This window comes from Sprattus sprattus, assembly GCF_963457725.1.
Source record: "Sprattus sprattus genome assembly, chromosome: 19".
NCBI lineage: Eukaryota > Metazoa > Chordata > Actinopteri > Clupeiformes > Clupeidae > Sprattus > Sprattus sprattus.
In genome coordinates, this window is record NC_137917.1 from 22,347,960 (window position 1) to 22,375,490 (window position 27,531).

Here is a 27,531-nt window from a genome sequence, read left to right on the forward strand (position 1 = left end):
AGAGGGAGGCCTATACACAGGCCCCTCGCACCCTTGACCCTTTTCCCTTGTCCTTGCTCTCTTTGTACTCACACTTTGAATTTGTCGTTGAGGGAGTGATGTTGGAACATTTTATCTCTCTGCCAGACTATTGTGATAACTACAGTGGACATCTGCCCGGGGCATCTTGCTGTTAAAAACCCCTGGACCGTTTCAACACAATTTTCCTGGCTGGGATTCCATCTCTGCTGTCCTGACCTTGTTTCTCTGATAGTAATTGGACAAAGTGTTCTGTGATGGCCTAGCAGTACCCCCCCCCCCCCCCCCCTTCTCACCCCCACCCCCCCGGCTCAGTCCACATAGCTCAAGTGCTGAGCGAAGACACTGTTCTGGACTGATGGCCAGGGGCAGAGTGAGGTCAACATTTTGCGATTGCAGAGACGTTCAGCAAATTAGCTGCATTTCACAAGACACCACAATAAGTATTTAACACTATTCGGGTACTATTCTGACACTTAATTTAATTAAAAACTAGACAGCTACTGTTATCTAATGTCTATTATTTGTTTTCTGTTCCATCCAACAGCATTTTGTCGTAGTGATTTAAAGATAAAGAGAAAAGAAAATATCACTTCTCCTTCTTTCTGCTGAAGTATTGTCACCAGTGAAGCCTAAACACCCCCACTGAGCTTTTGAATAACTGTGCTGTGTGTGTGTGTGTGTGTGTGTGTGTGTGTGTGTGTGTGTGTGTGTGTGTGTGTGTGTGTGTGTGCGCTGTGCTCTGTGTGTGTGTGTGTGTGTGTGTGTGTGTGTCTGTGTGTGTGTGTCTGTGTCTGTGTGTGTGTGTGTGTACACTGTGCTGTGCTCTGTGTGTGTGTGTGTGTGTGTGTGTGTGTGTGTGTGTGTGTGTGTGTGTGTGTGTGTGTCTGTGTGTGTGTGTCTGTGTCTGTGTGTGTGTGTGTGTACACTGTGCTGTGCTCTGTGTGTGTGTGTGTGTGTGTGCGCTGCCTGAACATGTCTGTTTACATTCCCTGCGCCTCACTCGTTTCCCTCTCCTGAACAAGTCCTGATCCTTAAACGGGTTGCCCTCGTTGAGGCTATAGCTGACAGACATTACCAGAACACATTTTGCTGTCTGTTGACACCGGTTCCACCATCCTCATCACAGGGTATTGTTTAGTGTTAATTTGGGGGAACCCACCCACTCAACATCTCACATCTCGGCAGGCTACGCCTCAACTTGTCTGGACTAACAATAGACCATAGATTTACCAGTGACAGATTTACGCACTGATTTAACAAATCACAGTGGGTGTCTGTAAGTGGGCCACATATAATAAAGGAATGTTTTTGCAGTTTTGTGACAGAAGAGATTACACAGGAACAAAATATGGCATTTTCTTAGACCAAGGCCAAACCCTGAAGGAATAATTGGTAGGTATGTCCAACAACATAACATGTAAGCATTTCAACTTTATTTGGTAAGTAAACCTTAGATGGCACATCTAAGATAGGCTGAATGGAGTGACTGCCCTCTAGTGGTCTTTTAAGGAAAAACTGGAAGAAAAAAAAATGACATTGAACAGAAGAGGGATCACAATCTCAACCCTTCCTTTGCCACCACCAGCACCATTCTCAAGCGTTTAAATTGGGCAGCTTCACATTGAATGCATCTGGAGAAATAACCACACTGACTATCTGAGGTCACAGCAGAGCGCTCGTTGATAGACAGTCCCAATGAGGAGCTTTCCTCCATATCTGGCTGCCACAGAAGATCCGATGATCACACTCCCATCATCTGCATACACTTGCTTTACAATTGGCTGGTCAGAGTGGATGTTCTTAATCTTAATCACCTGGAATAACATACAATGTACGTACAGTTCAACATTGAACTTGTATCTCTCTATGGCATTCTATGACATATCATTAAGATAATATAATATCATTAAGATCAAACACACACACACACACACACACACCATGTAATTACCTCAGATCCAGGGGGATCCTTAGGATCATTGTGGAGAAATTTGGCACCATTTGGGTGACACCCCAGCCATAAGTCACCTGTATCAGCATCCACATCAATGTTGTCACAAAGTGAACCCACATCGATAGACTGTGGGGGGGAGACGAGTTGCTCACTTTTTAATATGTGACAAATTAAGATTAACATAATTTTTTGATTAACATTGCACACCAGGAACTGTGCAGGCAAAATAAGGGAGGAGGAGTATATTATAACTCCCTTACCTTAATGGGGACTAACAAATTTCGTTTCTGTATTTCCAAGACATCAATTCCATGCTTGAAGATATCAGACACATACAAGTACCTAAAATGGTGAAAAAAGAATTGACAAATGTAGGATATTCTAAGATATACACAGGAAAAGATGGCAAATGACAAGTCTAACTGTCACATGCAAGTACTCATACCACAAAGTGTACCACAACCATCATACCAATGCTTAACAATACTTGACAACAACAACAAAGATACCTTCATGTACATTTTACTGCGGTTGTCAAGTGGGTACCTTCGTCAGTGTGTCACTGAATTAGGCCCATGAGACCTCCAGAGGGCACAACAGTGGTGCATGGCATCCCTGACCCCCCTCTTCATACTCATGATGCATACTAGGCCCATCCAGAAGTACACATGCCCCCCGGGATTACAAACCCAGATTAGGGTAGGGGAACAATCTGGGACACTCTAACCATGCTGAAAACCAAAATCCAACCGAAGCATCGTGGTTGATTTGGCTACAAAGCCAACACCTGGGACTCAACATGTCTTCCCTGGTCACTGTGCAAGGACTCCGGAACCTCACATTATGAAAACATGCCTTCCAGCCGTCTGGTGAGGAAATTGCACATGTCCTAGTGTCTCTCTCTGGGGACGTCCTAGTGTCTCTCTCTGGGGGCGTCCTAGTGTCTCTCTCTGGGGGCGTCCTAGTGTCTCTCTCTGGGGACGTCCTAGTGTCTCTCTCTGGGAAGTCCTAGTGTCTCTCTCTGGGGGCGTCCTAGTGTCTCTCTCTGGGGGCGTCCTAGTGTCTCTCTCTGGGAAGTCCTAGTGTCTCTCTCTGGGGATCCTAGTGTCTCTCTCTGGGAAGTCCTAGTGTCTCTCTCTGGGAAGTCCTAGTGTCTCTCTCTGGGGACGTCCTAGTGTCTCTCTCTGGGGGCGTCCTAGTGTCTCTCTCTGGGGGCGTCTTAGTGTCTCTCTCTGGGGACCTCCTAGTGTCTCTCTCTGGGGGCGTCCTAGTGTCTCTCTCTGGGGACGCCCTAGTGTCTCTCTCTGGGGACGTCCTAGTGTCTCTCTCTGGGGATCCTAGTGTCTCTCTCTGGGGGCGTCCTAGTGTCTCTCTCTGGGGACGTCCTAGTGTCTCTCTCTGGGGGCGTCCTAGTGTCTCTCTCTGGGGACGTCCTAGTGTCTCTCTCTGGGGACGTCTTAGTGTCTCTCTCTGGGGACGTCCTAGTGTCTCTCTCTGGGGGCGTCCTAGTGTCTCTCTCTGGGGACGCCCTAGTGTCTCTCTCTGGGGGCGTCCTAGTGTCTCTCTCTGAGAACATCCTAGTGTCTCTCTCTGGGGACGTCCTAGTGTCTCTCTCTGGGGACGTCCTAGTGTCTCTCTCTGGGGACGTCCTAGTGTCTCTCTCTGGGGACGTCCTAGTGTCTCTTTAACGCCATAGCGAAGCGGCCCTAGTAGTCCCATGGAAGAGGTGCAACACTGTGCTCTGCATCGGTCCTGGGACCACAAGCTGCCAGGTGTTCGTGTCTTTCTGAGGGTCCATCTATTTACGGTACAGCATGTGAGTCAAGCAGCTCGAGGTAGTCCGCTGTGCCTGCAGCTGCTTCACAGCAGTGGCATCTGGAGTCAGCTGATACCTGGTTGGCTGTGGCGCCCATTGTTTCCACACCCAGACTTGTTGGACTGCTGGGCTGCTAGCAGGTCAGTGTGGGAGACGCTGGAGATCACTTGCCAGGTTTCGGAGAGCAATGACTTGGGCTGTATACTCGACTGGGGCGCCATCACTCGTCACTCTCTCTCTCTCTGTCTTTTTTCTCAGCCCGACAGCAGTGGCGATATGAGTCACCACACGGGAGGTGTGAAAGGCCGAATCTCGATTCTTCTCCTTGCCCCTTTTGCTTAGTCTTGTCTTAGTCTTAACCCTAGCACTTGCAAGTGTAAGGGCCAAGGGCTGAGATCTTTCCCCTATGAAATGAGACGCCACTCGGTTTCGGGTACGTCATGCGTGACTGTATGAGCTATGAAACTAGCGATTTAAAAAAAGTCTAATGAAGAACATGGTTGCAAATATATATGTATACAACTGTGTAGAGCACGAAACAAGACTGTCGTCATTTTTAAATTAATTATAAGCCAAAAATACTTACATGTAGTGTATGTAGCATGATAGCTGGCAAGCTACCATATAAGCCAATGGAGTGGTGGTATACGCGCTAATTTGTATCCTAAAACTACCGCTTGAAAGCTTCATTAAAGAACGACAATACTATGCATCGTTCGAGTAGCACATTTCAGATCAAACCGAGTCATTATAAACATATAAAAAGTTGTGTAGATAGCTTTATTCATGTAAAATATTCCTCGCTTCAAGCAGCCATGTTTTTTTGAAAATTCCCGAGCTGGTTTCGCGGTGTGCTCTGGGATAGCTCTTGGAGGAGTAAGGTAGCTCTCCGATCATCTCAAAAACGAGGGCCATACACCCCTTAAACTTACCCCTTAATCTTGATCAAGTTGGGTATTGAGACACCACTAGCTCTCACATGAACGCGCAATTTCAAGGGTAAGGGGTAAGATAAGGGGTAAGGGGAAGTATTGAGATTGGGCCAAAGTGAGTATACACTGAAGTTAAGTCCCTGCAGGATCTCCAGCAACCGGGCGATCTATCCCTCTGGTTCAAGCAAGCCAGACAGTCACTGTACAGATGCAGGTTCAGAGCTGAGATGTAAGTGCCGACTGTACAAGTATGGGCTGAAGTGTTTCACTCCTGCAACCACTGCCAGCATTTCACGTCTAGTGACATACTAGCTTTGCTCCTGTCTGTCCAGGGCACGGCCTGTAGTACGCCACTACTTTCTCTCCCCCGTCTACTATCTGTGACAGCATGGTCCCCAGTCCCACAGTGTCTGTGTCTGTGTCTGTGTCTGTGTCTGTGTCTGTGTCTGTGTCTGTGTCTGTGTCTGTGTCTGTGTCTGTGTCTGTGTCTGTGTCTGTGTCTGCGTCTGCGTCTGCGTCTGCGTCTGCGTCTGCGTCTGCGTCTGCGTCTGGAGGCCAATGGCCACTGGCAGAGATGTTCGGCAGCGAGTCATGGAAAGCACCTGATGTTCTGAAACATCCACTGACAGTGTTACTGCCCAAACATAACCTATTTAGTGAAGTAGCTGAACCACTGCCAGCTTGTGGTGTTCTACTGCGCAAAGTAACCTACCCTGGTAATATACCCTAGTAATATTTCAGACTTTAGGAGAAAACTATACCAAAGAACACTCAAACAGACAATACCCATAACTCCCCAAACCAGGAACTGCTGAACTCACCGGTACATTGCACTCTCAATGGGTATTTATACTGAAATTAAATATTTTTCCACGGTGTGCATACAATGAATACAGAATGTATTTTATAGAGACTTCTTTTCAAAACACTGGTGAACTGATTTAGAATAAAATGCCCTGTTATACATGCTAAGGTACAATTCATGAATTGACACAATGATACAAAAACAAACCATACAGATATCTGGCTATCCAAAGACCGCAGCAAAATCACAAACAACAGTAACACCACAAAGATCTGTATGAGCTGTAAGGACTAACCTGTGATCTGGGGAAATGTTGATACCATTGGCTGAATAGAAGCCCTCTGCCACAACCTCCACCTTGTCTGGGCTATAGTACACAACATCACACCACGCTAGGCCAAAGAGCATCACCAGGAACCCCACGGCTTCATGACTGCTGTACCGATCATTGGTAGCATAGAAGCTATCTGTTCCAACAGCAACAATGTCATTTACACTGTAAGAGGATAAAAGAGAACAAAGAATATGTAAAGGGAAGCAGTGAATCCAATATTAATGTAAAATAATTTTAGCGACAAATCTTCAGGAGCTCTTACTGATGAAGAAGATCGTGTTTAATGGTCTGGAGGTGCACAATGGAGTTCTTCTCTTCAAGGAGTTGGAAAATCTCCACCTGGCTCTCATCGTACGGATGATTCACCACAAATAAGTAAATAGACCCATCTAAAAGAAAAGTATAAAATATATATATGATATAAAAGTGGACAGATTAAAGTTTCATAAAATATTCTAGGAAAAATGAACTGATTATATTAACTTTACAGTTTATAAGGCATATGATCATTAAGGTACAGAACATAAACAGCTTGTTGAATCATGAAGGTGGTATGATTTTCTGAAAGCTTTTCCAAGAGTAAAACATTGCAAACGCATTTCTAAGCCCTCCAAATCTTTCCCATGCTGAGTAAGAATTATGTTAACCTTACTAAAATGTAAGCAGTTAGTCAGTGAAATATAAGTCTTTCCCTTGAAATGTAAGTACTATTCCCTTGCAAAAAACAACGTGGACCATGTGTTTCCATCGGCTTTGAACAAACACCCGTCATACCATTATCGTCAGTGAAGGCACTGATGCCATGTGGGTTGAAAGATGTCTGGTCAAGGTCTCCTTCGATGTGAAGAGGCACAGGTGTCAGGTTGGGATCTAGCATGTCTAAGGTATACATCTTCCCAGGGTCATCAGAATAGGATATCATATTTGGATACTTCAATCCCTATGTGAGGGTACATACAGAGTGTGCACTGTATCAGGAAATAAACTGAAAGAAAAAATGAGCTGCAACGTCCAGGATTATGTTCACTGATGTGGAAGAATGTTCTTCAACTGTAAGAGGCTTGAGTAAGAGTAGGAGTCTTTGTAGCGGGTGAACACTTTTGACATTGAGGTATAGTTTGTACAGTAAAAAAAATTCCAGCAAGTGCTAATGTTGCTTATCACTGCTCTTTAAACAACTTAAAATAAAACATATCTTCATAAAAATACCCAATCACATCACTTTTGCCTAGTCACTAATCTGCAGAATGAGTTACAAATCATAAGTACTGAACCATACATACAACATGTATGTGCATATCCACATTGCTTTAGAAGATGCATTTCTATGAACTTTTCACATGCTATATGCATTTGCAATGGTTAATGTGGTCTGTTTGTAATGTATTGAACAGGTCAGGTAAGTAAGTGGTTAATTTTTTGCATTTTCGACTGATAATTATCAGATAACCTATCCAGTAAAAAAATACTTTAAAGAATATATTTTGACAACCCTCTGATGAAATGCTTTGACCTACTGTGCTGAGAATGGCTAGTCCGTTTCTAAGGATAGTGATGTCCTCTGCTCCAAATTCTGTAAATGTGAAAACAGCATGAGAACTTTTAAAAACAAAAAATACTCCAAATACTACCTGGCTGCAGCACCCCTATCGTAGTCAGGACAGGTACTGCACCTGTTCGCTTACCTATGCCATGAAGCAGTCTACATCTGGGAAGGTGGTTTCGTTTGAGTTCACGATTTGCAAGTGTTAAGTGACTGCAAGTGGAAATAAGTTCAGGTCATGCACATCGCTTAGTTTTACTTTTCCCATTATGCTCAAATGTATTGTGGAATTTACTAAAATTGTCATATATTGATAAATAAATAGTTTAGCGTCGTCCCTTTAAGCACTAACTTAAATAAGCTACTTCCTGTGTCCGTTTGGTCTACTTCAGGAGGCGGATTACACAAACACGCCGGCCAAATCTACGGTCAACGTTTATTTTACTCATAACACAGTTTAAAACGAACGTTAGGTCGAGGTAAGGAATATATTAAGTAGGTTACTAACTGTAGTGCATATAATCGCAGTCCAACAAACACCGCAATTGCCAGAACAATTGTAGACACCACGATCAACCGCCCCATGATTGCACTTTAACCCGCTCGTACGATACAAACAAAGTGACGTGATACGTAGCCTGCCCGTTTTAGGCAATTGTCCTTCATTACAAAACGATGGTCATATAACATCAATGATCAAACGGTTAAACAGACCCTAAATACACTATTTTAATTGTACAGACAGTGAAGCAGAACACCCTCCAACAAACAGAACAGATCGATTTATTGTATATGACCAAATGTGTGCAACATAAAACATGTAAAAACACCAAAGTAGTCTAAATAACTGATAACATTACAAACAAACCATGTTGAATAGAGTAGCAGCTGAAAGTGTAAACAAGCTACTTAAGGCTGTAACAGACTGGTGAGTCCAACAGGTTTTTATATTCAAGTGCAACATGAAAGCTCAAACGTACAGCTCTTCACACCTTGACCGGACGCAGTGTTGGTTCCGTGCACCTTTGATGAATTATGGACATAATTATGTTGATTAGCTTCTTCGGCTGTCAAGTGAGAAGAACAAAACTTCAGGAACTACTTGAGATCGCAGCAGAGTGCTCTGTGATGGACTGAACCGATGAGGACTTTTCCTCCATAGAGAGTCGCTACAGAGGAACCAATGATCACACTCCCATCATCCATATAGACCTGGTTTACAGTTGGCTGGTCCGAAAGGATGTTCTCAATCTTAATAACCTGGTTTAAAATAATAAAAGGCCAAAAGACAAAATGTCAACAAGAAAAAAAACATATGGTTCAGTCAAAAATTAAGCACATATATAGAACAGAAATAGGCCCAGTCAGACTTGCTATACACAAAACAAATATGACACAAATATGACTTTTTTCCCCACCAAACTAGGCTTTACCATAGTTATAAAAACTGTTGTTTTGAAAACCCATCCCCTTAAAGTTACTTTCTTATTAAGGGCGATTAAGTAAGTAGCTCTTACCTCTGAACCTGGTGGGTCCTCTACATTATTCACAAGAGCTTTCCAGGCGTTGGGATGACATCCCAACCACAAGTCACCCGTCTCAGGATCAACTTCAATATTATCAACAAGTGATCCCACATCCACAAACTTTGAAACAAACAAAACAAAACACTGTTAAAATGTTGATATTTCTACGCTTAATCAATAATTATTCCAAAACTTCCCAGAATGGCTGTATGTACACATCCAAACTGCTTGATTTAGTAGATGCATTTGTATCACCTTTCTTACATGTTTCATGTTATATGTGTCATTTGTGACAAATTGTCCTTGAGGAGAAAAAAAATACACATACACATGACATCAATTAGCTTGCATAACTGTGCCTCAAGTCAATAGATCAATTGTGTAGAACTGAATGTTAAAAAGACTCTCTGTGGTCACTGGTCACTCTCAGTAACTGGTTGCTGGAATTAAAAGAAGTTCAAAGATCTTTAACCCCACAATCTTGAGCCGTCTGGGAAGGATACAACAGGTGTGTTTATTTTTCCTTCTCATATCTAAACACAATATGCCAGATGTCCAGCCCACCACTTCACCTTTAAAGGTATTAAATCATTGCTGTCCTGTCTCTCCATCACATGAACCTTGCTGTCGAGAAGATCCGCCACATATATGTGCCTGCAAGAAGACGACCAATATTAGTATCCACATTGCAACAAATAGCACGAACGACATACACATATGATACACAAATAATATACAAATGTTTGAACACATACTTTTTGTCAGGAGAAACGTTGATGCCATTTGCCATGTAAAAACCTTCTGCCACAACTTTAACTTCTTCAGGGCTGTAGTACACTACGGTACACCAGGGGAGGGAAAGGAATAATCCTACCATTTTCAGAATCCCGTTGGAAAAGTAGTTATCATTTGTGGCATAAAAACTCTCCACTCCCAAGGCCACGATATCGTTCACACTGCAAGAGTTGGGTAAAAGAGAGTGAGTGTATTAGTCAGTCAGTTCAGATCCACTCAAAGTCCAAGACCCGTGCCACACCGCTCACCTAACCTATGTGTGATGGTCACGGTACCTCTTGCCTTTCATTTTGGCGCCATGTTAACAAGTTACAGCAGCCACACAGCCTGCTCGAGCCTGAATCCAACGGTGTGTAATCTAGAAATTTGCCGTGGAGCCTATGTTCATGCAAAACGGGTGGTTCTCAGCAAAAATAGACAGTAAATAAATCTCCGTTGATGGTTATGTTGACATCATACCAGTAACAGTGGCGGTGCGGACACACACACATGAGTGCACAACAACACCACCACAACAGTTCAGCGAGGTGGCCGTCACACACAGTTGAAGTAAGCAGTTTGGGCCAAGGCTGACATTATAGAGTATAATACGACATTATAGAGTATAACAAGTTTTCACCTGACATACCCTTACCTGTGCAAGAGTTCATGCTTTATCGTTTTCAGATACTCAAGGGTATTTTCTTCCTCCAGGAATCGAAATATTTCCACCTGGCTTTGAGACTGAGGATGATTGACAACGAAGAGGTGTATGGCACCATCTGTGTAGGGAGGTGCACATTAAGTGAAGCTGTGTGATAGTATGCCTGCAGGATTACATTTCATAGCTTTGTTCTGGGTATCTTGGGATTTATCCTACTACAGTTACTCTGCTACCACCATCACATAGAAAGGTAAACACATAGCAAGGAAGTCAGTTTGGTCGAGAAAGAATCATACCAGCATCGGTGTACACACTGATTCCGTGGGGATTGAATGACTCAAGGTCAAAGCCTCTTCCCATGCGTAGTTCCACAGGCTTCATTCGCGTCGATTCCATATCCAGGAGGTAGATTTTCCCAGGGCCATCTGAAAATGACGGCATGCCTGGATATTTCAGACCCTGAGGATATGAAGGACTGTTTTTGGTTTGACGTTTTTGTAAATGTACGAATACAACAGGTAAAAAAGACTTCACTTTTCTATTTGGATAATAATGCCCAGGACAGGTGTCACATCATATAAAACTAAACAGAATTCTCAAATGCGCCAACTCTTCTTTCATCTAATTTCTTAAACATAATTCAAGATATTGGGATAACTTAGAGCTCACTGGCCCATTAGCAAAATTTGAAGGGCGAACCATTTCCTCCCAATGTTTCCTTTTTTGTAGCTCATGAGAATACACAAATGGAATGTTGAGCACCACAGTAGTCACTCTGCAACTTACAGTGCTGATGAGTGCCAGTCCACCAGGAAGCATTGTGATATCTTCTGATCCATATTCTGATCAAAAGCCAAAACATATTTAGAACATCTTGAATAATCTATCGTTTGGTTATACAAAGATTGTACAAAGTTTTGATATTACGCCATCACACCTCACAATAATAGTACATACCAAGGCCTTTGATATGTTTACAGTTAGGGAGGTGGTTTGGAATTAGCTCCCTAGTAGCATGACATCTTTTCCTGTAAAATAAGACAACCGGTACATACAGGTTCCAGGTGAATGGATATCTCAACATGTTACAACTGCTTCTCTGTCTTTTCCGACATACCTCAGGTGGTGCTGAAACAGCCGAGTTTAGAACATTCGCTGAAAACACTATAGCCTCCTCGCCAGAGGCTAGGGAGAAGGAATGCTCCGGGGATTAAAGGGTTTTAAACTAGTGCAAAATATCAAGAAATTAGTCCTAGATAGTCTTATCAGGCAACTACCACAACCTCCTGTTAGCAATTTTAAGATACTCTCATGTTACAATGAGTATAAATGGATTAGATGATGGGAATAATCTTTTGATTTGCCAAGAGCCCATCACAACATTGCGTCTATCCTTTCAACCTCTTGATGTTGGTAGAGATACAAACAATTGCATTTCCATTCAGTTTACCATGTATAAAGAGCTTTTAGACAACCGTGGGGAGATAACGCACGCAACATCAAAATCACAGAAGTTGTAAGTCAAGTTAGCGATTATTCTTCAAACCAGTAAGGAGACTGTGCTCTCGTTCTGCTAGGACAAACAACTTTTCAAATTAACTTCAACTTCACTAAACTGTTAGAAAGAGACACTTTCCGAAGTTAAAACATTCCTCCACTTTATTAAAGTTCGCAGGCAATCGTTTTCCAAAGTTACAATTTGTTTTGCAACAAGGATGAAGGCTGGCAGTACATTGCAAACTAACGCATAATATTTCAACATAATAATGAACTAATTTTAGTTTTACATATTTTCCCTACCGTAAGGCTATAAGTCGTTCGCCAAGGAATGCTGAAAATGCTGCAATAATGACTGATATGAGGATCACTTTCTTTCCCATTTTGTTGTGAAGCGAAGAATTCCAGAGATCTCAGCTATGCGCCCAAGTGCCGTATGAAAAGAGAGCTACACCAACGGAAGTCACATTTGTTGACCGACCACGTGGTTCGTGGAATGCCAAATAAATACAAAGAAGTGATCCCGTGAAATGAGAAATTGACATTATGTTTATGTTTTTCTTGAATTTAATTCGGCTAGGGCAGGTTTAGTTGCAGCCATGCACCTTTTGCGTGCAGTCAAGCAGCCAGTTGTATGAAGTTCAGTAAATCTTAAACATATGACGTCAGTGTAATTGAGGTGCACTTCGTCATTACGTAGCCTATTTTAATGTAGCTTATTCAACTGGGAGGTCAAAAATAATAACGTGTCTGAACGGACACAGCAGCAACTATCCATTCAGCACAGATTCAGATGTAGCCCACCATGAACTTGGTATCCTAGTTAACTTACCGAATACATATTTCCAAGAATCATCTTTATTTTTTCCTTTAATGAAAAGCCAAATTATAAAACGGATCAAATTCAAACACCGGGGTCACTAGTTCAGGCTTAGAGCGGTTGAAACTAAGCTATCCCGAATAGGCTACAATTTGGTTAAAATACTTTAACGCTACCAAACTGAGAAAAAAAATCGTTCAACTGAAGTCAATGGGAGTGGTAGAGCTATTTTTCTGTACGGGCTCTGCGCTCAACCACTCTCGTTTGTAAAACTTTCCTTCCGGAGACACCCACCGGCAGAGGTCTCGTTTTTTTCTTTGTTTAAATCAGTAAGTTCTGTTCCAAAACTAGTAAGCTAAATGATTTAAAGTCATGCAAAAACCTTCCAAACACCACCAACAGCCCAGTAGGCCTAAAGGACTCACTAACTGGTGTATTTTGGCAGTAGGCCTATAGTTGGCAATGTCATCCGTGTGAAAGCTTTTCTTCCATTTTTGCAGGGGGTTAAATCTGTCCTTCACATGACCATATGCTATCAAAATGAGTGCCAATGCAATTTACTGATGACATTTTCAGTGGCCCCTGCAGATGTTTCAAGTAATTAAGCCTGTGGTGAGTTATTTGTCCCACCCCGAATGAGAACAAGTTCATGACATTGGTTGTGTTATTTTCTAGGTAGGGAGAACCTTCAGTAAAAAAATCCTTGAGAGAAATGGTAAAAGTCTACTTGTAGAGGGAAAAAAACAACCCGACCCTCCAGCTTGCTATAGGGGACTATGCCCCTCTACCTGATACATTTCTGAGTTGTACAGACTCTTACAGAAGTAATGTTTCTGAGGCTCCAGAACAGGTTGTTGTTATCAGTCTATATGTTGCACGGTCATGGCTCTAGTTTCAGGGTTCTCAGCACAATTAGTTTGGGGTGTCTCTCAGATGTATGTGAAGTTATTGGGTCTAGTCATGTTCTAAATTACAATTAATCTGTTTCCCTATTAAATGGTCTGACTGTCAGATTTCAGTGAAACCTCCAGTTCAGAGACATAGTTATCAGTTTGCATTACAAACCTGGCAGTATGTGCATCCAAGTGAATAATTGTACAGTATTTTGTGTGTGCATATGGAACTAGTTTTCATGGATGTGGGGGTACTTCTGAAGACACCCAGATAGCAAATCATTTTGGCTTTGTTTTGGTATACATATGGCCTCTTTGGGCTTCTTTTGGCACATGAAAAGCTCCCTCTAAGTCTTTTGGGCGAGCTGTGGCTTGATTATGATCTGCCATAATAAATAAAGGGCGCCATGTTATTCTGGCTTAGTTATGGCTTATGTCTGGTTAACCAGACGAAATTGTGATGAGCGGGACCGCATCTCATGACTTACGGGCGCGCTTTGGCATCTCTCTGGCTTGCCAAAAGGCTGCGCAAACGCCGGGAATTTTGAACATTCGATGCACAGAGAAGAGCCCCAGCTACACATTACACCCAGCTACACACTAAGGTAAGTCGCATTTTTTTTCTCTTTTAAAAAGTTATTAGACATTATTATTGCTCACATCAAGATACTCATATTCGTTTATCTGTTTTAAACGCCCGTCATGCCCTCCGCAACGTTACATTTAAATAGCCTAATGTTGGATTTGCTATAATTCAGTGAGCCGGTCATTATTTTCCTTCTAGCTATTTCTAGTGGATAAAACGCCTAGCTAGCATTTAACGTGCATAAAGGCATTTTAGATGTTAAAGGGGCTCTAAGTCTTCTTGCGCGGTTTCTAAGGTAAAACATTTTTTGTCACCTATAGTAAACATCTCATCACAGTCCTCTAGCTGCCTGTCCTCTGAATATATATATTAAAAAAACATTTTTTTAAACGGTGTCCGTTGTCAGCCCTGGCTTAGTTATGGCTTATGTCTGGTTAACCAGACGAAATTTTGATGAGCGGGACCGCATCTCATGACTTACAGGCGCGCTTTGGCATCTCTCTTGCCAAAAGTCTGCGCAAACGCCGGGAATTTTGAACATTGACTAACTCATGATTGGCTGTCTCGCACTGTCCCATGCTTAGGCCACTTAGCGCCTCCATGCACGCGATTGACGCAGCAAAAATGAAGGAGAGTGACACATGCACGCCCCCCCCCCCCACCCCCCAATCAATTTTTGAGGATTTAAAACTGCTTTTTAATACTAAATGTTTTGTTTTTGTTTTTCAGCTCTTCTGCGTGAGGTGTTGGTCAACCAACAAATTGTTATGGACCAGCAGAAGACCATGCTCCACATGCTCCAGCACCTCCACAAACACATCCAGGGAGGGCAGAGGATGTCCACCACCACCACCTGGCATGTTGCTTATTTCCCTCTGGGGAATGAGCAGGCACTGGAGGTTCTGGAGGGCGACCTCGCAACCAAGCGGGACCTTCGTCCGGAATTGGTGAGCTGCTTTTGATTTCTCTAAGAATGGTACGCTGAGTGATTTATCAAACAATGGTAGTTTTATTTTTGATACCTAATGCCACTGGTTCTTTTATAGGTCATCACTCTTGGATTGGCGGGGGGAGCCGATGTAAAAGACCCAGTGTGGCGAATATTGAAACAAGCTATTAAAAATTACCTTGCCAAAAAGATTTCCTGACTAGGGTTAAATGGCAAAATAGCATTTGATCAATTGCAGCTAAAGGCAGTAGTGATGGGTAAGCATTTAAACTGTTAATCACGGTTCACACAAGCATCCTGTTCTAGGCTCTGATCATTTTTTCCAAAGGCTCCATAGGGATATCAGGCTGAAACAAACATTCAACTGTCAGACAATTATTTTCTTAGTAGAAATTAACAGAACTGAACTCAAAGTATGTTTGCAATGTTTCTGTGGAAAACACAAAACCCACAGAACCCTCACACCTATCTTCCACATGATGAGTTTGTTTGGCAACGCTTACAGTTGGAACTTTGCATAGTGAAGAAGATTGTAGCATGCATTATTTCTGTTTAAATCCAGTTACATCTGTTAAAATCACTGACACTGAAAACCTTTTTTGTGTATGTCCTCAATTTCAGACGCAGTGAGGCGCAACCCCACCTGCTCGACCGCTACTGATTTAAAGATTGTGGAGGCTGTGAAACGATGGTTTTACTGGGCTGGGGATAGGGAGGGCGGGAGGAAAAAACGCCAGCCGGCTCCCAACCAGGAGCAGCGAGAGTGAATTGTAATAAAAAGAAATATCAATTTAAAATATATTGTTTCATTTTTTTGTGCATAACACGCACAGAACACAGTTTAACCATGTAACTTCATATATGAGCCTAGAATACTAGGACATTAAAGGTTTTTCCATAAAACCACATAAATAAATACATAAATAAATAGGAACACTTTGGGTCAGTTATGGCGTCACTCTGGGTCATTTATGGGGTCACTTTGGGTCAGTTATGGCATCACTTTGGGTCATTTATGGGGTCACTTTGGGTCAGTTATGGCATCACTTTGGGTCATTTATGGCTTCTTTTTGGTAAGGTTTGGGGGGTTTTGGCATCTATTTGGGATACTTCTGGCTAAGGTTTGGTATTCCAAAATTGGTTTTGGCTGAGTTTTGGCCTCCTTTTGTTTTTCTTTTGGCACGCCTAATTTGGCCCAAATTTGGGCCGTACATCATTCCAAAGCTTTGCCAAAATGGCATGCCAGTTTTGGCCCAAATTTGGGCCATAATGATTTTGCTATCTGCAGTGGCTGTAGCATAAGGGGTCAGTCACAGATAAGCGACAATTAAAATATTCATTCTGTGGTACATGATATACAGAACAGAGCAGGCAATATTGCCTTTTAGATGTCATTTAGGACAACAATGGTAAACTTTGTTGTAAAAAGCAAGTGCAGGGACTCCTGCATCGGAGATGCGCCATCTAGTGGTCCTTGACTAAGTCATAAAGACTCATAAAATTGCAAACAGCTATTCAATTTAGCCTTAAAAATGCCTGCCAGAATGTATGCATGAAGTGTACTCTAAGACATTCAGTCCTATCAGTAGCTAATATAGCTAAGCTGAAGAAATATCATTTTAGTATAATTATTAATGCTGTTGTAGTTGATGACGCCGTCTTCAGAAAGAAAGAAAAACGAGATAGAAATACATCTGTGGGCACATGCAGCCAAAGAGTAGCACACTTCATGAAATACTTTCTCTGAGCATCTCATCAGCACCAGGTCGCAGCCGGCGCGCCTTCTCTTAGCGGAGGGACTTGGAAACTGCTGTGACGTCTGGCATCGAACACTTCCGCCCAGAGGATGCTAGACAGAAAAGATAACCAGACTGGGGAGTATAATCTTTTTGTGTTTTGGATGTCCTGATATTTTGTTAATTTAAGCAGCAGGACACCAGTTTGCATCGCAGAGTGTTGCGAACAGCATAACCCAACCACTGCGAGAGGAACAATAGAAAATACGCACGGTACGAATAATGCCATTACAACGGATGCTTACTGTGTTATGCTACATGAAAATGCATATCTGTGATGGTGTGCATGTATTGTAGTCGTCAAATGTGAGTATGTACGTTGGAAATGCGGCATGCTAAGGTTTTAGCTGTCAAAGAGGTCAGTCAAAAGGCCAACGTATAGCCTAATCCCCACATAATTGCCTCGGTTTTACAATATCCGAAAATAAGAACGCATGTATTAAGAAATATCTCAAATCATTGCTGTTTAGTTAATTAGTAATTGTACATGAGTCTTACAGATATTTTAATTTGATCATTCGTTTTGCCTGCTAGGAAGCATCTTTAGGCTACGTCTTTGTTCATATCCCACTGATTACCTGCTCTATTTTCACTGTGTTCACAACGTCATTGTCTCAATTACACCCGTCATACTCATTGGTCATTATACGTCTGTGTTGCTTGTTTATCGATCAACAATCTCCCTGCATTGTCTTTTTCAATAAAGCTTAGTTACGCAGTTCATTTTCGTCATTTGTTTAATTCAAGTTTCGTTGTCTGCAAACAACTATCATTCAGTGTGTATGTCATGTTTTGCCTCATAGGATTAGGTTTCTTGGATTTCACTTTCTCCTTCGTGTGAAAGGCGTCATGTTCAAACATGTCATTTTTAAGGCGTCATGTTCAAACACGTCATTTTTAAGTTGTCATGTTAAAACACGGCATTTTTGCTGTTCACTATTAGGTTAAGCTGATATGCTCCCATTCACATTCTCATAGCCCAGTTAAAACCATATATATTATACAGTTATGATTTTTATTCTCTGTCTTAATCATAAATGCTGTTTCCAGTGTTGGATAACATCATATATCTTCATTGTCTATGTTTATGTTCTTTTATGATAATAGGTCAATACATGTCTGTGACCCAAATTCAGTCAAGCACGTCAATTGATTCACTATGATGTTTTAATATGATGGACTGTGTTGGTCCATGAGAAATCCCGAAGACCGATATCACAGAAGTTGTATACTTTTTTGAATACAGAGATCTCTACCTCTCTTGCCGTGGTCGAAGATGTCTGAAAAAAGTGACCTGAAAGCTGAGCTTGAGCGCAAAAAACAGCGCCTCGCACAGATCCGTGAGGAGAAGAAAAGGAAGGAGGAGGAGAGGAAAAAGAAAGAGGTAAGGCACACCCCAACTCCAAGATCTCTTTACTCTCCACGTGCAAGAGATCATAGCATTGCCCTTGGAAAATTCCAAGTGAGATTCTGAGTGAATACAATTTGTGTTCTGTTTTTTCCAAACATGTCCATGGTGCCTGTTCCAGTCGGAATCTCAGCAGAAGACGGAGAGCGTGTCTGAGGATTCGGATTTAGACCGGAAGCGAAGAGAGACAGAGGCCCTGCTCCAGAGTATTGGCATCTCACCGGAGCCCCCATTAGGTATAACAAAAAAAACGCCAGTGTTCTCTCACCCCAAAATGTTACCATAACAGCGCTTCCACTTACTCCCTAACAATCCCATTTGCACTCCGGAAGGCAAGCGCGCCTCTTTCCATCCTTGAGATGACAGAGGCGTATATTCTCAAGGTATGGTGTAAAGAGCAGTCAGTTACTTTTGATTATTGCTCTTCAGCTCTGTCCAGACTAATCACTGTGGGCACATGCTTATACAATTATTGGCTGAATCCCATTGCTTGTATGTGTGATATGATTGTGGATGTATTGCCTAGAATGATATTACACTATATGGTTTATTTTTAATTTTAGAAAAAGTAGCCACACGCAAGGCTACAGCTCCAGGGATGGGCAGCATTATCAGAATTAGAGCAAAACTTATATCCATGAGGTGTGGTGGCAGGTCAGAAACTATAATTTAACACGCCATTCCACAAATGTTGGAGATTCTGGAGCATGTCAGCAGAACTTCTCACAGGAAAAAAAACATCCTTTTCCTGTAAAAGTGTGGCAACATAAAATTATTGTTTGGGGGAAATATAGCACGCTACAGAGCCCAGCAAAGCCTCAGAGATAAGAGAAAAAGAGCAGTGAAAATGGTCTTTTGATTTCACACTTAGACTACATAAATATCAGCTCTTGCTCAAGAAACCAGTTGGTCAAATGTTACATGAGTGTATGGTTTTGTCCAGTTTGTTAAGGCTCAAATGTTTTGTAATACAAGTGGGCTATTTGGTGTTGAGAACGATCCAGGGAATACGTAGGGTAAGCCACTCAAGCCACTCAAGAATAGAGAAATATAACTGTCCCATTGTGTTTTGAACGCAGTTTACTTCCAGGTTACATAAAAAACGGAAAGGAAACCAGTTTAGTTGAATGAAACACTGAACTAGACACAAAAACAGTGTAACTAGCCAAGATGTGGTACGTAATTGTCTAGGGAGTCTTCCTGAGTCTATCTGGATCTTTATTTTGAGCATGAATTTAATTGTATTGCTTCAATAAAAAAGTCGTTCTCAATATAATAATATGAATTATACAATACAGTATATTGTGTTTGCCTGTTGAATGGAGTAAAAAGGAGCGCTATTAAATTAGTTCCGTTCAATTTGTATTCAGCCACTCGATTAAATCTTTGTTAAAAACTGCAGTAGATCCTGTGCGAAACTAGGTTAAAACAATATTTGTGAAATTTCCATCATATTATCACTGCCAAACTAAAGCCTTGTCACCAGCATTGTTCACATTTATGCTTTTCTGAAAATCATCTGATGATTTATCTGCTGCTTCAGAATTGAGCTGCAATCCATACCTGTAATAATTCATAATCATCCGTTACCATTGATTGATATTCGTTATCATTAATGTTGTATGGTTGGCTTAATGAGCTGTGTTACCCATTTATATTTATTGGCAATTTGTAATGTCTTACCGTTGAATGGTTACAATGATGAGGGCTTCCTCAAAGACATTATTTTGTAAAGAGGGGTATTTAGAGCTTTGGCTGAGAGCCGTTGAAATGTGCAAAGTATCTGCAATGAAGCGGCACTTATACTTGATTGAACTCAAAGCCAAATTTTGGATGAAATGACCAGACTAATGCCCCCTCCCCCAACATCACCCCCCAGTAGAGCTCACAACAGCACACATTTACATGGATTTGGAAACTCATACAGATATTTGGATTTTACATTAAGTATAAGGACATTTTTTAAACAACTCTGAAAATTCGCTTGACAATTTCTTATGTTGTTTTTCTTTTTGGATCCTTTCTTTCTCTTTTTTTTTTGCTTTCAAACCACCATTTCAATCCATCCTGATGATTTGGACTTCCCCTTCTCTCTCTTCCTCTCTCTCTCTCTCTCTCTCCCTCTTTCTCTCTCTTTGGTTTGGCTGTGTCTGCCACTGCTGTCCCCTCAGTGCAGCCTCTGCAGCTTTTAACATGGGATACCTGTTATTTTCATTATTTAGTCCCAACCCCTATGTCTCCCTCTTCGAAATCAGTGAGCACGCCCAGCGAGGCCGGCAGCCAGGAGTCAGTAAACGGAGGGACAACGGGAAGGTATGAAGTATAATATGTTGTATGACCTTCAACCTTAGCACTGTAGTCATGAGCATGAGTGGATGTAGCTTGCCTTTTGTTTTGTTCGATTCATTTCATTATTGGAGGGGGTGGGCAGGGACATTTTCCATTGAGGTGAAAGATTTTGCTGGAAATTAGGAGCATGTGATTAATAGCAATGCAGTGATCAGCTTTTTTCATTCGATATCCTTATAACCTCATTTTTGTAAAGATAAAGTGCTCAAATCAACAACAGCAAACTTGGGTGAAATATTTTTACCTAAAAAAAATAGCATCAGAGAGATTTTGTTATTTACGCAAACCTTAAAGTGTATCTCTTCTTGAAGCACTGCCTTGCAAATAGCTGATGTTTTCCTTTCCTTTACATCTCTTAATGGGGAAGCAGATATAGGTAAGGACGAGTCGGTGTTAGTACATCGTTGTGCCGTGAGCTCTAGATGTGATTTCTGGTCCCATGTATCAGTGCATATCACTGTGTAGTTGCGTCACTGGCTGTTTTTTTCCACTTAAACCACCTCCCTTACCAGCTGTGGATGTGGTGTGAAAAAAGCTGTCTGTTCTGACACCGTGCGTGAAATGGAGTTGTTGCCTCATTATCAGGTCCTGTAGCTAATTTTACGTTTTCCTTTTTTAAATATGACACCTCCTGCTCCCGTCAGGACCCTACAGTGGGATACTGATCCCTCCGTTCTTCAGCTGTTGGACGAGTCGGACGTTGGGTACGTCTAAGCATTCCAGCTGTAGTGAAATGCATCAACTCACAGATAACCGCTGTGTATTTTGTACTGGAGTCACATGGTGTGTCCCTTTGTTCAGTGTCTCATCTTTCTTCCTGTTAGCCGCAAGGTACCAAGACTCGGTCCCTCCAAAATCACACAGGTGGATATACTGCCCAGGGAGCTTGTGTCTTACTGTAAGGAAACGCAGACCCCTCTGGCATCGCATCACTCAGAAGGTACTTTAGGTTTACAGAAAATATCAGTATAACATGACAAAAATAACACAGATAATCTCATTTAGACTGGTATGACATCCATTAAAATGCAGTACATATTTTTCATGGTTTCTTGACTGGTATGGGAGTTCACAGAATCATAACGGTTTCCCACAAAATGGCTGTTTTTCCTCTGCTCCACAGAGGAGGAGGAGGATGAGGAGATCCCAGTGCCCAAACCTGAGACTGGGACTGACCTGCAGGATCATGAGGACAATCAGGAACCCACAGAAGGTATGAGTGCAAAATGGCTGCTGCTCTGTGGGTGATCACAAGGCATGCTTTCTTTTTAACTATCACTATCAGATAATGTATCAGAGGATAAATGCTTGTTGTATACATCGAAATGTCATATTGACTTACCACTCAATTACATGAAATAAAAACTTTGCTCTCCTGTTTGCCTTTATGTGTGTTTATGTTTGTGTGTGTGTGTGTGTACCTCCACGTACATGTTTGCTGGTGTGTGTACATGCCTGTGTGTGTGTGTGTGTGTGTGTGTGTGTGTGTGTGTGTGTGTGTGTGTGTGTGTGTGTGTGTGTGTGTGTGTGTGTGTGTACATCCACATACATGTTGTCTGTGTGTTGTTAAGTTCACCCAAGAGAGCTGACAGAGGAGGAGAAGGAGCAGATCACTCACTCTGAGGACTTCGTTGTGTTCTTTGACCGGAGTATTCGTGTGATGGAGCGTGCCTTAGCCCAGGACTCAGACATCTTCTTTGACTACAGCGGCCGTGACATGGAAGACAGAGATGGGTCAGAACCTTTCTTTCTTTCTTTCTTTCTTTCTTTCTTTCTGTTGACTTGCTGATACAGTCAATAATTCACAACGGGTTCCAGTCAGCAGCTTTCCCTCATTTCATCATTGCTTCCCACAGGGACACGCAGGCCGGCTCTAATTTATCTTTCAATCGACTGTTCTATGACGAGCACTGGTCCAAACATCGGGTTGTGACCTGTCTGGATTGGTCCCCTCAGGTAGAAAGGGTTTTATAGATTATTGGTATTATGTTGAGTGTGTGCAAGCACATGCGATAACTCATGTCAACGTTTTCCCCTTAGTACTCTGAGCTGCTGATGGCATCTTACAATAGCAATGAAGATGCCCCTCATGAACCGGATGGGGTGGTGTTAGTCTGGAACATGAAGTTTAAGAAGATGACGCCTGAATATATATTTCACTGTCAAGTAAGCCATGTTTATTTCAGTCATACATACGACCAGTTCAAAGTGGTGCCAATATTCATAGATAATAGCATCAGCAACAGTGAATAACAGTCATCTCTGTTTAATCCTGCCAGTGGTTATATCAGAGAGTGGCCAAGTCTGGTATTAGCAGCAAAAAATGAATTATTTGAGTATTTACTCTCATTACAGACTCAGCAGGGGATGAACCAAAAATAATCGCACCACTGAGACTGACCTGAATGTGTTTTTGTGCAAACATCAAAACAATAGGCAACAATTTTGTACTCTAAAACGACCCATGCCGGGCATCTAATTTGGGCATTTAACCCTGTTAGGCAATTAAAGATGCCTTATTCCTTTTTCTTTTTTTCTCTCTCTCCATCCCCCTTAATCATCCACCACCACCTCCTCTCTCTCCATCTCTCTCACCCATCCACCACCACCTCCTCCCTCTCCATCTCCCTCACCCATCCACCACCTCCTCTCTCTCCATCTCCCTCACCCATCCACCACCATCTCCCTCAATCATCCACCACCACCTCCTCTCTCAATCTCTCTCAATCATCCACCACCACCTCCTCTCGCTCCATCTCCCTCACCCATCCACCACCATCTTCTCTCTCTCCATCTCCCTCACCATCTCCTCTCTCTCCATCTCCCTAATCCATCCACCATCTCCTCTCTCTCCATCTCCCTAATCCATCCACCATCTCCTCTCTCTCCATCTCCCTAATCCATCCACCACCATCTCCTCTCTCTCCATCTCCCTAATCCATCCACCATCTCCTCTCTCTCCATCTCCCTCATCCATCCACCGCCACCTCTCTCCAATTCTGCCTACTTTGCCCTCTTCCCCACAGTCCTCAGTGATGTCTGTAGGATTTGCTCAGTTTCACCCCAACCTAGTGGTGGGAGGAACGTACTCGGGGCAGATTGTGTTGTGGGATAACCGCAGCCACAGACGAACCCCTGTGCAGAGGACCCCTCTATCATCCGCAGCACACACTGTGAGTTTAAGCTCGTCTCTCTCTCCCTCTCTCCTTCGGGACCTACTGTATTTATAAAGATGATGCTACATTATGGCTAAAAATGTGATTATGCTTATTTGGAAATGAAACAGATGATGTTATCTTGTTGGTCTCTCATGTGACTTCAGAAGTCTTAGAAAGCTTTCCAAACAATACAAGTCAAGGACTTAATCTTATTCCTTTCAAGTAAATGGAAACATTTTATCCTGGTATATAGTAATTAATCTTATTCCTTTCAAGTAAATGGAAACATTTTATCCTGGTATAACTCAATTTTAGCTGACTGCATGTTCACTTTGCCTATGGCCATCCATAAGAGCACAATACTGACACATGCTGACTTTGCAAGTATGTTCTATTCAACAGCACCCTGTGTACTGTGTGAATGTGGTTGGGACACAAAATGCCAACAACCTGATAACGGTGTCCACAGATGGAAAGATGTGTTCCTGGAGTTTGGACATGCTCTCGCAGCCTATGGTGAGAATTGTCGCTCAAGGTGTTTAAGCTGAATTGAAAAGGGGTTTTAAAAACCAGGGGTTCAGATGTATTTTTATGAGTTTGAAGGTCACAGATCAAGATTGAAAGACATTGTTGTTGCTGTATTGTTGTTAACAGGAGAGTATGGAGCTGGTGTATAATAAGTCCAAAGCTGTAGCGGTCACAGGAATGGCATTTCCTGCTGGTGATGTGAACAATTTTGTCGTGGGCAGCGAGGAGGGGACAGTGTACACAGCGTCCCGCCATGGAAGGTGAGTGGGAACGTATTAAGAAGGTGTTTGCTCTTGCCCAGGGTGGCATGATTTGCTCAGTCAGGTGTTTTGCCACAGGGATATGACTACAATGAGCTGGTGGTAAGTGTCTAGAAGGGAAGCCTAAATCGTATAACGTCTCTGTGATACAACATTTGGTTAAAAACTATGATACTGAACAGAGACACAGCCACAAGAAATTTCCTCACCATCTTTACAAACGTGAAGGTGAGAACTCTTCCATCTTTTGTGGTACATTACATTTTGTTTATTTGTTTTTGAAAAACATCTTGCATTCTTTCTCCCTTTCAGTAAGGCTGGCATTGGTGAGATGTTTGAGGGACACCAAGGCCCAGTCACTGGCATCAGTTGCCACAACGCTCTGGGCCCTATTGACTTCTCCCATCTTTTCATCACCTCCTCATTTGACTGGACCGTGAAACTGTGGTCTACTAAGGTATGATCCCCTTACACATTCCACGCACAACGATGCTGCCAGTTCGGCTAGCGCCAATTTAAGACCCAATACGTGTGCGCAGATGATTTTCTAATCTAACACAATTTGTCTTTACAGCACAACAAGCCTCTTTACTCCTTTGAGGACAACGCAGACTACGTCTATGATGTGATGTGGTCACCAGTCCATCCAGCACTCTTCGCGTCTGTAGATGGAATGGGCCGCTTAGACCTGTGGAACCTGAACAATGACACAGAGGTAAACACTTCCATAGTCAATCAATCAATCAATCAATTTGTTTATTTGATCAAGAGGGACAGTGTACATTCATGAACATTAAAATGTAAATGCACCTTAAAAAGAGTGAAAAAGGCTATACAACCTTAACAAAAGGCATGTTTTACTGATCAGTGATATTGCTCAGTGTTGCGTGTAAAGCAGTGATAGCATGATATAATCCTTAATCTCCATTTTATAGTAGGGTGCTCCGTCTGTGAAGGGGCAGGGATGGCAGGAACTGGTAATGTGCAAAAGGGGAATTAAGAAAACAACCAAAGGACATTCCCTTACGTTCTTGGAACACATGCATTTACTGTGTTATGTATAACCATGTAAGAGTTAGGACACAAACAGGAAACATTGACAGTCCAAACAGGAAGTCCACCAAGTATTTCGTTTCTGAGAACCCGCCCACAAAGACTCATGGACTGCCAGAAGCATATTCATCACAAGATCTGACCACACATTAGGAATAAATCAATTCCACGCTCTCAGGCTGTCCCAGATGTCAGTCATGGGAGTGTTTATATAAGGCTGTGTAAAACTACAAAATAGTGGGTAGTGATAACAGCATTCATAAATGCCCTTTTCCTTACAGGTGCCCACAGCCAGCGTGACAGTGGAAGGTGCCTGTGCCCTGAACCGAGTGAGATGGGCATCTGGGGGCCGGGAGGTGGCAGTGGGAGATTCAGAGGGTCATGTCTGGATCTATGATGTAGGAGAGGTAATAACACAGCTATTAAATAAGACACCACCACATCAGTCACTAAATACAAATTACCTACTAGTTTCAGTGAGCATATTTTTGCTTTCTGGAGAAGTATATCATAGCATATTGCCTCTAACTCCTGAACCTTAAGTGACTTTAAATGAGAAAAAAATACTGGAAGTTGACCAAAATATGAGAATCAGCTTCTTCTAGCACCATCAACACACAATGATAGTTGTACTGTGTTTATGTGCTCTCAGCAACTGGCAGTCCCACATCCAGAGGACTGGAACCGCTTTGCCCGCACGCTGGTGGAAATCCGTGCCAACCAAGGAGATGGTGAGGAGGAGGGCGCCGTGGAGATGGCAGCTTAAGAACAGTTCATCCACACGCCGATTTTAAATCAAACATTGAAGATGCCAGATTTATGCCGGCTGACTCAGAAGCACACTCAAGCTTGGCTGTGATCACACCTCATTTTTCGTCTCATGCAGTGGATCTATTTATACCATAAGTGTCAATGGCAATAATTCCTCTTTCTAGCAGCTCTGTTTAACTCTTAGAAGTGTACCGGTGAAACATTCAGATGTAACGCTTGCAGTGATAAATACAATTGGAGTGAGCCATGTTTGTTTGCCAAAATCAGAATGTTTGTTTGGTTCACAAATATCTTGTAGGGCATGTGCCTTTTATGATTGTGCTCTAGGTCATCATTTATGTGTTGAAAGGCAGAACACAAATGCTGACAAAAAAAAGTGTGGGCTTATTTATGTCTGTTGTTTCAAAAATATTGTATTTATCTTGTTTACCAAATAAAATACCAGGCCTATTTGTCTTTCAGTTGCTATGTGCTCATTTGGGTTGAGACACCAATAAAAGACTGATTCAAAAACATAACAACAGATATTTTTGTAACACTGGGTAGGCCTACTTTTCCCCATGTATACTACCCAGAAATAATGTAGGCTAATTATTTTCAGTGCTCACATCACTTTTTAAATTGAAATTGTCGGCTATATTTTACTTTTATTTGATCATTTCGGACCCCAGTCCTTGCATTTGAAAATGTGTCAGCTGATTCAATATGTCTTTATGTTTACCCTTAAAATTAAATATGCCCCCCCATACATTGATGTGATAAGTAGGCTACGTCTTCCGCTGATGGGTCCACACGGACGCAAGCGAATGCACGTAGCAGGCGGGGCTCTGTTACCATGACAATTACGTCAATATTAGTGTCGGGTAACTAAAGGTCAAACTAAAGACAAGAGAGACGGAAGGAAACTGACACGGAATGGCGGAGGAACCAGACATTTGGCAGTAAAACCCGTTGGAAATAACAGTAGTTCGTCTTGACTTTATTGCTCTTTCTCTTGACTTGAAGTGGTTTGATTGAACTGTCAAGGAGGAAGCAATGCAATGAGGTACTGGTGTTGGAAAGGACACTGTGGATATAGTTTAGCCGAACATCGT

General features: G+C 42.3%; 2 protein-coding genes across 2 annotated transcripts; one reads left to right on the forward strand and one right to left on the reverse strand.

Annotated features, from left to right (window-relative positions):
- Positions 1-1,542: 1,542 nt before the first annotated feature.
- On the reverse strand, positions 1,543-12,265 carry LOC308380669 (uncharacterized protein). Its single transcript, XM_080858075.1, has 18 exons — positions 12,170-12,265; positions 11,327-11,397; positions 11,156-11,211; positions 10,666-10,828; positions 10,361-10,487; positions 9,687-9,887; positions 9,504-9,585; positions 8,923-9,051; positions 8,508-8,665; positions 7,914-7,997; positions 7,548-7,618; positions 7,380-7,435; positions 6,637-6,802; positions 6,125-6,251; positions 5,824-6,024; positions 2,236-2,317; positions 1,973-2,101; positions 1,543-1,835 (listed from the first exon to the last, which is right to left on the reverse strand). The coding sequence occupies exons 1-18, from the start codon at positions 12,247-12,249 to the stop codon at positions 1,674-1,676; spliced, it is 2,145 nt and encodes a 714-aa protein (XP_080714201.1). The 5' UTR covers positions 12,250-12,265; the 3' UTR covers positions 1,543-1,673.
- Positions 12,266-18,186: 5,921 nt separating this feature from the next.
- On the forward strand, positions 18,187-26,432 carry dync1i1b (dynein cytoplasmic 1 intermediate chain 1b; the record flags this gene model as incomplete). The annotated part of the gene is made up of 16 exons (XM_080858077.1): positions 18,187-18,294; positions 18,440-18,554; positions 20,541-20,631; positions 21,312-21,371; positions 21,492-21,607; positions 21,791-21,880; positions 22,239-22,401; positions 22,524-22,623; positions 22,708-22,833; positions 23,694-23,840; positions 24,228-24,341; positions 24,480-24,613; positions 24,926-25,070; positions 25,188-25,328; positions 25,948-26,073; positions 26,322-26,432. The coding sequence occupies 16 exons, from the start codon at positions 18,187-18,189 to the stop codon at positions 26,430-26,432; spliced, it is 1,887 nt and encodes a 628-aa protein (XP_080714203.1).
- Positions 26,433-27,531: the final 1,099 nt, after the last annotated feature.